Source organism: Corythoichthys intestinalis, chromosome 5, assembly GCF_030265065.1.
Source record: "Corythoichthys intestinalis isolate RoL2023-P3 chromosome 5, ASM3026506v1, whole genome shotgun sequence".
Classification (NCBI taxonomy): Eukaryota; Metazoa; Chordata; class Actinopteri; order Syngnathiformes; family Syngnathidae; genus Corythoichthys; species Corythoichthys intestinalis.
Genome location: NC_080399.1, coordinates 51,889,083 through 51,901,554, shown reverse-complemented (window position 1 = coordinate 51,901,554; position 12,472 = coordinate 51,889,083). Strand labels below are relative to the sequence as shown.

The window sequence follows — 12,472 nt, the reverse complement described above, 5'->3', positions numbered from 1 at the left end:
TGGCCGACTGTGTCACCGCTTCAGGTGGCCATTTGCTTCCGAACACACACATACTTGTCACGGTGGTTCTTCAATTTTTTTATGCAATCGCAGACCTTGCCATTTGGCAATCTTTATAACGTTTTGACGAAACATTGTAGAAATTGTCGTACTTGCTTTTCAATGATATTCTTGTCGGCTTGGTCCATTTTTGCGTGTAACAAAATCATTTTTGGAAATGGCGCTGATTTCGCGCTGGACAGTACAGTCAACCGAACAGTTTGAGCGGATAAATCAAAGTCCATTTGCGGCCCGTCACCACGTGTTGACGCATCGACCATCGACCAGTCAGAAAATTGTGGCTACGTCAGGCTACGGCGAAGGGTCATAAATCGGGTCTGCTTTGGCGGCGTAGGGCAGCCCTTACAGTGTCAACGTTACGGTGACCAGAGGGCCCTCATTGTTAACATGTAACTTGATCGTTAAAAATGTTTTTAATGTATTTTTTGAGGGGGGTGTCATCAGTGTTGTTAATCTTACTTTAAAAAAGTTATTAAGTAAAGTTACAAATTACGTCTCCCAAAAAGTATTTCAATTAGTAACTCAGTTACCTCAACGTAAGAGTAATTAGTTACTCGGCAAAGTAACTGACATTACTTTTCATGTACTACATCAGGGTTCACTAAATCTGGACCTCGATGCCATCAATCCTGTCTTGTTTTCTACGTCTCTCTCCCCTAACACCCCTGAATCAAATGATTATGTCATCAGCAATCTCTCCATAAGCCTGATAATGATCCTGATTATTTGATTCAGGTGTGTTGGAGGAGGGAGATATGGAAAACACGACAGGAAAAGTGGCTCTGAGGTCTGGATTTAGTGAACCCTGTTCTACATGTTACTAAATGAGCCATTCTATAACGTCCTTCACATCAAATATGTTTTTTATTAACTGATTTGATTGAACTGTCTTTTTCATTTAAAAAATACCATAGGTCACTGTTTTTACTTTTTTTTTTTTTTAAATCTCACATATATATATTCAGATGTTGTGAGAAAAAAAAACATTTTCCTGTTGTACTAAACTATGTCTTGTGTGTACTTTCACACCCCTAATATGTGTAGATATATTTTTCAATATGCAGGTGAGGCTTGAATCTCTTCCCTCTTCTATCTTTGCTCAAGTTTTTTTTTAAAATAAAATCACACACGGGCAAGTGACTATTTATGGTAATAAAAAACAAAAACAAATTATTATCATATTATAGCAACTTTGTGATGATGATGCATACTGAACAGGAAGGAAAACAATCCATTATTTTCAATTAATTGTACCAACCTAAACGACACAAACTGTATGTAAAAGGTTTCCTGAGCGTTTAACATTACGCTCGCCACTCTAAATGCTAATGCTAGCGAGAACGCGAATGCTATGCCAACGCTTAGAGCCACCTAGCAGCGCATTTGCAACGGCGTCACAACCAACTCACAATCCCCTCCTCCCCTCTCCCGCTCTACTCTCTCCGTGTCTCTTAGACATCTGTCGTCATTCAACCAAATTGTAGTAACGCACACCCTCACGTCCTCAGTAACGGTAACAGCGTTGCAAAGATGGGAAAAGTAACTAATTAGATTACTCACTACTGACAAAATAACGATGTTAGTACCGCCGTTATACTCTAACGCCGTTATTAACAACACTGGTTGTCATTGGTTGGAATAAATCTGTTTTGTGTTTTCTAAACGATCGATAAATAATAATAAGAATAATAAAAGAAAAAAGAAAAAAAGCTCCTTTGGTGAGCTAGAAGATCAGTGCTCATTAGCGGTTCCAGATCTGCTGCCCAAGTTATTTGCATTTTAAGTGCAAAATATTGATTTCTGTGGTATTCATGACACAGGAAAACCCTTTCTTCTACAATTTACAGCCACTGTCAGTCTTCAATGAGCTCTCCTGAGTAGTTGCAACAGAGGTTTGCGCAGGAGAATAAACGTAGATGAAAGGTAGGCAAACCAGGCAGGATAGGGCAGAAGCCAGACTACACACTTGCTTGGCTCCAAGTCAATTGTACAATTTTTTTAAAGACGGCATGGCCCACCGAGGGGAGGGGCCCAGGAAAGTGGTGGACAGATGCCTTTTTACTCCTGACTTGGAGAGGATGACGAGAAGAGTTGGATGATGTAACTAGTAGAGGTGTGCAAAATTTCCGATTCTTAGATTATTCGCGATTCGGCCGTGGAAGATTCGAGAACGATTCACAAACATCCAAATTCCGATTATTGAAATATGCCAAGTAAAGAGGAAGTACAACACACTCAGCGCGCCGCGTGCTCTTCGGTACGCAATGAGGAAGAACAGAGCGAGAGTAGCTAAACATCATGCTTCTCATTATCCGGCCCCTCGGGTAATGCCAATGCTCAACTCACGGCTCTAACTCAACTCATGCCACGAGATAAAAAAAACAACATACCTGACTGCTGCCGAAAAGCTGCTACAAGTACATCCACATAATGGATAATAGATATCATTTATATAGGACTAGATGCAAAATAGATTCGGTAGCGTTGCAGCACATCTACAAAAAAGCTAGATGCGGGCGTTAGTAAACGGGCGCCATCTTAAAGCAGTACACTTCCCTGCAAGGCTGTTGTAGCGAACCTTCCAAGCAAACCTAATTACCTTTTTATCTAAAATACTCCTAAATCGGTAAAATATTGACCTGAATCTATCTTTAAAATAGTTTTAAAAGTTTCACATGCCGAAAGTAGACAAAAGGGAAATTATGGAATAACAGGAGCAATTTTAACAACTTTAACGGTTGATTGACAACATTAAATTAATTGAATGTAGTTTAAAGCTGCTGATACAGAATGGGGATTGGAGTTTTTTCTTTACTGTTATTTTTGTATATTTGTTTACTGCTATATATTAACTTGATACTGAAATAGTAGTTTGGTTTAGCCTGAGAGTATTTTTGAACTATTTTGGAACTAATGTACAAAACATTTAAAAAAAAAAAAAAAAAAAAAAGGGAGGGGGGTGCATCAATAATCGTTTTATAATCGAATCGGAGCCTCTGAATTGTAATCGTAATCGAATCGTTAGGTGCCCAAAGATTCCCAGCTCTAGTAACTAGAGACTGTGAACTCTGGGCTCTTATGCTTAGGCTGGTGCACACAAGTATTTCTTCCCTTGAAAGGGAAGTTCTGAATTTTTGACATGAGCCTTAATCTTCGAGATAGCGGCAATTTAATTATTCAGTGGGGTTGATTTAAAAAAAATTCCATGCAGTTTGTTAGTTAATTGTTAGTGTCAGGGCTCCGGAGTGGCTAAGCTAGAACGAGTCAATTGTACAATCTTAGCAAGCATGAAAAACAATATATGCACGCATTAAAATCACCGATGACCCATGCAATCAGTATTGTTGCTATGTTTTCAGGATAAAGTTATTAATTGCATGTCAATAATTGTAGTAGGAAGAGCAACATTTGTAATCCAGCTGCTCTGCAGGGAGCAGGGCGGAGTGATATCACATTATTTTTGTCACCGCTGATTTTTTTTCTATCATAGCCAGCAGCAGCAAGTAACCACCGTTTAAATTGTTCTTCGGTCTTCATAGGGAATTTGTGGAAACTTTGCCCATTGCTTCTATCTGTTTCTCTAAATCCACATTTCTCCATGTTGCCATCCTTCAGTCAACTCAGCAGACTGATGCTGCATTCGAGAAAGGTGGGAAGTTGGGAGTTTCCAACCTCCAACCAGAAAATATAACATTGGATCGACACTCAAACTAGGAGGTCTTAGTCGCAAAGTCGCATACCCAGACATTACGAGTTGTTTCATTCTGACGTCACTTGACAAAATGGCGCTGCCCGTCGAAAATCAGACCGTCAGTAGTAGAAATAAAGAAAGCCTCAGGTGTCATTTTTCCTCCACTATTTAATCGCTTATGAGAAGGCAGGTTTGGTGGCGATCAAAATGTCTTGATGGCCAAAATAAAAAACAACTTTTCGCAGTTAGCCATCTTTGCTGTTTACATCGCTTTGAACGACTATGAGGTCACAACTGGTCCCATCCGAGTGGAATAAGTCTGACTTCCCCACCTTCCTCAAATGCATCATGAGCACGAGTGGCCATAGCCATCCTCTTGTGGTCGCATTACGAATTTAACATAATAGTCCTGCAGAATGAAAAGAATGCCAGCAGTTCGGTGTGACATTGTTTTGAAATGCATGGGTATTTAGAACAATGATCTGCATTTTGAATATCTTTACTGAACACCACGTTGCTCCTGGTGCTGCGTCACCAGTAGGTGGATGGCGAGATAGTGTAAAGCGCTCTGAGCGCCTTGAAAGGTGGAAAAGCGCTATATAAGTATAACACCACCACCACCAAATGAAAAAACAGTGTCCACTTTAGGCAAGGCAAGGCAAATTTATTTATATAGCACAATCCACACAAACATTTACAGATTTTCATATTTTAATGAGGACTGTCTGCAAACAATGACAGAAGGAGGAAAATAAGTAAGTAAACCATCACATTTACTATTTTGTGCCCCCCCCCCCCCCCCTTTGGCAGCAATAACTTCAACCAGACACTTCCTGTAGCTGCAGATCAGTCTGGCACATCGAAACGGTTTTGCAGTTGATTTACTTCTGTGGCCACAGTTTTACATATAGTTGATGGGTGCACAGAGATATTGGAATGGGCCAGTGATTTCTGTAAGTCTTTAGCAGACACTCTAGAGTTCTTTTTTTACCTCTCCGAGTATTCTGCGCTGAACTCTCTGCGTCATCTTTGGTGGATGGCCACTCCTTAGGAGCAATAGTGCCAAACTCTCCCCATTTGTAGAAACTTCTCTGACTGTCGATTGATGAACATCCAGACTTTTAGAGATGGTTCTGTATCCGATCCCAGCTTTATACAAATCAATAATTCTTGATCGCAGGTCTTCAGCTCTTTTGACCAGCCATGATGCACATCAGACAATAGCCACGTTTACATGCTGACTTTTATTCATACCGATTCAAATCATTCCGAATGGAAATTTCACATCAGCTGTTTACATGTCACTTTATCTATTCCGATCCAGCGTTTACATGTGACTGCCTTTATTCTGAAAGGACGTTTGACAACTGCCGTCTGACATGCGCAGATTAATCAAAACAAAGCGTCACGTTGCAAAACATGGAGATCGATCGCCAGATCAGCTGCTGTTTTAACTTTTCGAGTGGAAACAAAACATAAGAATGATACGCCGTTCATTTAAAAAGTTGTGTGGGTGCGCTGTGCGTGTGCTTGGAAGCCATGTTGCAAGTGACGTTACTTACGTCACCAAGTGACGTCACCACGTCAGTACGGAGCATGCGCAGAAAGAACGCAACCAGACACCATTCCGCTTCCCTGTTTACATGATATAATTTTACTTCTAATCGGTTTGGGAAAAGGAATATTCCACCCCTGTGAATCGGAATGAAATTCCATTCGGTTTGGGCCTGTTCATTCCGAATGAGGTGTTTATATGGAACACATTTATTCGGTTTGAACAAATATTCCGATTGTAATTGGAATATTTGGCTCCATGTAAACGTGGCAAATGATTCTCATCAAGACATTTCTTACCAAGTGTGTTTTTTTATAGTTGGCAGGGCAGCTTTAAACCAGGTGTGTGATTGGGCACACACCTGACTTAAATTGTTTGGTAAAAATTGGTTTCAATTGCTATTTAAGTCTCCTTAGACAGAGGGTTCACTTACTTATTTTCCCCCTTCTGTCATTGTTTACATGCTGTGATCATTAAAATATGAAAACCTATAAACGTTTGGGTGGTTTAACTTAAAGCAGACATTGTTTTTGAATGTGTGTGATTTTGACAAAGATCAGATCCCATTTGATAATGATTTTATGCAGAAATGTGAGAAATTCCAAAAGATTCAGATACTTTTTCATACCACTGTATGTACACTTAGTCATACCGCATTTCCTAATCTTATTTTTCTCCATGTTGTCTATTTAGAGTTTGTCAACTGCGCTTGATATCTCTCACTCTGTGCTATGTGCACATGCTGGGCATATTAAAAATCCGTCACACAGAAAAAAAAGTTCTCTCTTATGTTTTAGGGAAATTTACTGCAAACGTGCCTCTTACATACTATATATTTTATTAGAATATTAATAACCTCATGCATACATCTTGAAAACCTGCAGGTAATTAGGCCTCAAGAGACCATTTAATGCGAACAGGCACACCGAACATTCAATTTGACCCAAAGGGATGAGCAACCTCTGAGTAGAAATTTTATTCATACTTCACCTTTGTTGTGTCAGCTCCATCAAAGTACATCAAACTGATGGAGAAATAATATTAAAGAGCCCAAAAGCAAGCTGAACCCCTATGTACTGCATACTGTACATAAGCTGCAACATGTGACTCTTCTTTCATGTGATGCCCAAATCTACACTGTTTTACGAGGCCTATTAGACTGGGTTTTGGTAAATTGGAAGGACGCGTGCAGGCAAGTGCATTTGAAAAAGGGCACATTGTTCTGCTGTAGGTGTGAACACGGCTGACCCCAATCACAGCCAGTCAGCAGTCATCTTTACACTTTCTTGAAACGTAATGTGCTAGTAGTGCACTGCTAGTCTTTGTTTGACAAGATGGAAAAAGAAACTGATTTGCAAGCAGACCTCTACAGATGGATTACATAAAGTTGGTTTGGGAAGTGGCCACTTGGAGACTCTCTTTTACCTCAACCGTTCATGTCCGTGTGTGTTTTTAAGTAGTATAATAAAACATGTTTACAAAAATAATGTATTCAATTCTGTGACTTCCACTATTAAGTCAAGTTTGATCCATGTTTTCACATCATGAATGAATACAAATGTCCGTGTATGTCTGCCTGCATTGCATTGAGATCCACCAAAATGAATCAAGATCTGGGATCTGTTGTGATCCAAATGTTAGCACTGGTCCGATCCAACATAATTTATGTTTCTTTAAGGACACTCTGTTATGCCAGTGTATTTAACATGGAGCAGATGGATGTGCCAAATTCCAAAGCGGGTGCAGTCAATTTGTAGTTCCCAAACAAATATTGGCATATAGTCGAATGGCTTGTGCACACCGATGTACGATAACTGCAATTTTTGTGGGAAATCTATTGTTGTATCCAGTACTGTTGTATTGTTGTATACAGTACTTGTTTTTGAAAAGAGATCAAACTCTCAAAATCTGTTGGAAAGATTTGCCTTGTTAGTTCTACCTTTGACTCAAACTGACAGCAAGTTGTATGTGCAAAGTTTATTTTGACGTGTGCTTCGAATGAGACTATGTTGTACAAGCAATGGTAGAAGGCTGAAGAAAGTGCTACCCGCCCTACAGCAGCCTCTTTGTCAGATATATGGGAAAAAAGATGAGAACGCACAGCACTTTTCCAAAACTCTCAGGATTAGACCGACATGCTTGTACATTGTACTTGGCGAAAGTCAGTTTCGCTAAGCTGCGCCACCTATGAAAAAATACCCAAAGTGTCTTGATCCGAGTGCAATATTACCTTCACATAATTCAACATTAGCTGGACATATGAGGATGTAGAGAGAGAGAGAGAGAGAGAGAGAGAGACGGAGGAAGAAGAGACCTACCCACTTAGCCAGTCCCCAGTGCCATCCCCTACTGTGATCACTTAAGTGTTCAGTCTGGCCATAATTTATTCACAGGAGCAATCATGGTTATCACTCACTTAATTGGAAGGAGCCTTCGCTGCTTCTCTTGACTGACTATACTAAGTTTATATGACTCTCAAGTTATCAGAGTGGAAGGTAATCGGGGTACTTTAATTGAGACGTCAGAAGAAACATTACCTCCTCCACACCAATGTAATGCCACCGGACACTTCCTTACATTCACATATTATATACAGTACACAATGTAGTGTAGAGCTACTGTACAGTATGTCGGAGAAATAAATTTCAAACTTTCACAATGGTCTTAATTATTCAGTATGATTATTTTGGTGTTGGTTGTTAACTGATAATCCAATACAATACAATACAAAATAATCCGAAACACAGAAGTAAATCAACTTCAGAATGGTTTCAGAAAAACAAAATACACGTTCTGGAGAAGCCAAGTTAAAGTCCAGACTTGAACCCCATTGAGATGCTGTGGCATGACCTAAAGACAGCGATACATGCCAGACATTTTTGTAGAGAAGAATGGGCAAAGATTAGTCCTTGATCGATGTGCCAGACTGATCTGCAGCGTCTGGTTGAAGTTATTGCTGCAAAAAAAAAGGGGGGGGGGGGGCACAAAATATTTAATGTGATGGTTCACTTATTTATTTTTCGGCCTTCTGTCATTGTTTGCATACTATCCTCATTAAAATATGAAAGCCTATAAATTACTGGGTGGTTTGTGTTTGTTCATCTGTGTGATTTTGACAAAGATCAGATCACATTTGATGGTGATTTTATGCAGAAATGTGAGTAATTCGAAAAGGTTCAGATACTTTTTCATACCACTGTACAATAAAGCCTCTTAGGGTCCATTGGAGCACTGCTGATGTAGGAAGTTTGGTAAACCCTACTGGATTTAATTTATGACAAACAATTTTCTATGAGATACTGGAAGTGCTTTTCAATAAAGTCTGATAGTAATGGAATAAAGTCATTCAAACACAGAACACAACGTATAAAAAAAACTTCAGTTCAATAGTTCAAGAGAGGGAATCCGCAGTGTTGTGTGAAGTCGCTCCCTAAGAGACCGTACTTTCTAGTTGCTGTTGACTGCAAAATGGAGAATTTTTACAAAGCTTCTTTTCTTTCACATTTGTTGTTCACATTGGCATACACAATCCATCTACATACAGGTCCAACTGATCAATGAATCCACCTTTTTGTACGTACACTACACATTAAAAATAATAATAATAATAATTCATTTAAACCAGTAAAAAAAATCACACCTCTACCTCATCCTTTGTTCGATATTTTTATCTTTCACTATTTTACAAAGTAAGTGACTTTGCATGTTGCAAGCTTTTTCTCCGTGGCTCTCCAGTCCTTTTGACTGACATATTGTTGTTGTGCTTCTCCTTACAGACTGTCTGGTTTGATCTGCACCAGAGGCTAACAGACACAGATGGCACCACCAGTGCAGTAAGTGGCCACAAAACAAATAAGCGAACTCAACTTAATGTACAGCCTCAGGTGTAGCATCATTCAGTACTGCCTTATGGAGCCAATGTCCTCTTTAAAACCTCAGAATCAGTGCCGGGCATCACTCGGCAATGTAATTAGCAAACAGGGTGTGGGCTGGCAGCATTGTTAAATAAAATGCATTGGTCTTATTTTGTGGATTTTCAGAAGATGCTAAGCTTTTGAATGATTTCCTGCATATAGCTTTCTTTTTAGCTGTTGTGTGTCTCTGAATCATTTATTGATGTCAGGTATTCTGCAAAAAATGAATTAAGTCAAGTACATATTTTAATATATTTAAATGCACACACTGAGAAAATAGCCAATATTTTCAGTATTCATTTTGAAAAGCCACTGTATGGGACATTTTTATTTTATTTTATTTTTTAACGTACATTAAATTGTCAACTATTTTGCCACTGTTGTATGACCTTTGACACATTGATGACTGCACTATTTTAATGTTTACCAAATTTTTAGTTGACTCATTAATTTTATTGCTTTGTGTCGTGAACCAAAAGTTAAGTACAAATTATAGCTATTAAAGACCAAAACTCTAGTACAGACATTCACATGGAAACAATTATAACTGTTCATAATGTTCATTTCACTCACTAGAACAAGCCCCATTACACCCCTTGCACCAATGCTCCGTAATCACATCTTAGATAACCCTTTTTGTTAACAATACTTGTTTTGTTGTGATTTTATATATTTAAAAGATATATTTCAGTATTTCATCTACTCTATATAACCAAAATTTAAGGTTTGAGTTTAAGGGTGAGCTGGAAAAACAATGCCAAGTTAATTCATATCAATAGTGAATGCGTTACAGGATTGTTTATGAAACAAATTAAATCCTTCATCTAAAGCATTACTGCTTTAGCTGGATTTTAAAAAGACATAAGGTATTATTGTTCTGTCTTAAGAAGCCCCACGTAATAGTCACCTCTAGCACGAAAGCCTGTAGTCGGGCTACTTATTGAACCCCATTAGTTGCTGAAAAGAGTAAGACCCTGAATAAATAGGTGTCAGAACACTTTGGTTTCTCTGAGTGAAAGGAGTTTCAACTAATTCAACTTTTGTCTATAAAATGCATCACAAATCACTCTAAATAAGAACATTTTTCTTTGGTGTCTTGTAAATTCAATTAAGCCTGTGTGGACAGAATACTGCAGAAACCAACTGATCCATCTGGCTCATCTTCAAGTCAGACTGTATTAGAAAAGATATAAATTGACTGGGAATATAAACATTTTGATGTTTGATTGTGATGTTCAGAAGTGTAAGTGTAATATATGGGTAGGGGTGGGGCACTAAAACCACTAAATAATGAGCCCAACTGACCTACTGCTGAATTTGACTCCACAACAAAAAGACGAGATGTACCGTAATATATCATACCAGTTTCCCTTAAAATGATTTGGCCTTCAGTAGAAATTGTTTTCCATAAAGTTCATTCATTACAGATATCTTTCACATACTACATTTTTTCAGTTTGACAAAAGTTCACAATGACAACAAAAACAACACTGGAGACAAAATGTGCACACAACAAAAAAAATCTACGAAACATACAGATACTCCAACCTACGGCCATGTGTAGTAAAGTATGTGTGGCCTAAACATAATGGAGTGTAGCACCACCGTCCTCAGTAACAACTGTAATCAACTGTTTTCAATAACTCTCATTGAGTTTTTCACATTACTGTGGGGATATGTTGGTTCACCTTTCTTTGCAAAATTGTTTAAATTTCATGAAACGTTAAACAAAAGGGTTTTCGAGCTAGACAGGCTTTAAAGGCCATGACATAGCATTTCAATCTGAATTGGCATCCCAGCTAAACTAAGGAATTTGAGGGAGTGGCCAATGTGATTCAAATAGCCACTTTGTCAGCACTCCAGTGTTCCTCTGTGCACTGTACATTATGATAAGTTGACTTTACTTTAAGAAGAAAAGAAAAAAAACTTGCTGCCTTAGAGAATGTAATTTATGTTACTTACATTAATTAGATGCAATGTACTTAATTATTTCAAGTTTTAAGGATTCAAATTAACCTTAACCATTGGATCATAGTAAACTGTTTGAGTTTGTAGTACTCGAAATAACTTGAATTATATTTACAGTAATTTATTTATTGTGAGCTTCCAGTTCTGAAGTGATACCTTAGTTAGTTTTAGTGCAGCTCATTCATCATATGCAGTTGAACTTCATTTTTTTTTTTTACCTGAAATAATTCTATGTTATAAACAGCACATGCTAATTTTTAGTTAATAACACACTTTCAAACAGTAATGACAACCCCAAATAAAAGAAGGTAGAACACTCAATGGCTGTTTTGTTGATGCTTGGGGTGAAATGAACGATCAGTAGTAGATCTCTTGAACACCTTCACATTGATTTGGTAAGTAAATATTGTGGCATGTGATGTGGAGAAGAATGGCAGAGACTGGCTATTGTTTTTAACACTTGCTGTTCACAGCCCCATACACAGCACGACCCCAAGAAACAACACACTTTCTTCAACAGAACACACATGACATAACTATGATCAGGGGTGCACATAAGTGGTCCGCATGCGCGCATGCGTACTGGACGTATACAAATGCGCTGGCCCTCAACGGCTTCCATACGCTTAAGCGTACCGATGGCTGACCACTGTATTTGCGGCGGACACGAGATAATCACTTCTCAAAATGTCGGAGGCAGGCCCCACTGAGTAATTATTTCCGTGTTCCCCCACCAAAGGACAGACAGACGACAGAGACGTCACCGGAGCTACCGAAAAAAGGACTTTTGCTGAAAAGTGGCTGCAGGAGATACCATGGCTAGAAGCAAATGATACTCGCACGGATATGTGGTACAAAATTTGCCGTGAGAATCCCAATGTCGCTGATAAGAGCAGCGCATTTTATGTAGGGTCAAAGAATTTCAGCCATCCAAACTTTGAAAAGCACGAAAAAAAAAACAGAGCTTGTGGCAATTAAGCAAACTATTGATGTCAGGCAGCACCCCCTATGGACAAGTGGCGGAATAAAGTTAATGAAGAGCAGCGCCATGCACTGACAAACGTGTTTTTGCTCGCATTTCACAAAGCTAAACATGCACGTTCAATGAGCTCCTATGAGGAGGAGGACATCCCACTTTTACAAAGGCTTGGAGTTGATGTGGGAGCCGCATAATGCCCTTTATTTTGAATTAGTTCTGCTTTTATGTTTATTTCTTTACATTTCACTTCAAAGTAATGGCAATTTTGTTGTGCCAGTTGATGTTAATCAGGCATTAATTGTTAA

At 38.7% G+C, this 12,472-nt stretch overlaps 1 protein-coding gene across 1 annotated transcript in view; it reads left to right on the top strand.

Moving 5' to 3' along the window:
- Positions 1-12,472, top strand: part of necab2 (N-terminal EF-hand calcium binding protein 2) — a 215,559-nt gene that overhangs the window by 168,996 nt on the left and 34,091 nt on the right. The window contains exon 9 of the mRNA XM_057836566.1: positions 9,083-9,139. Coding sequence (XP_057692549.1) covers positions 9,083-9,139 — 57 coding nt within the window. The remainder of the gene's footprint in view (positions 1-9,082; positions 9,140-12,472) is intronic.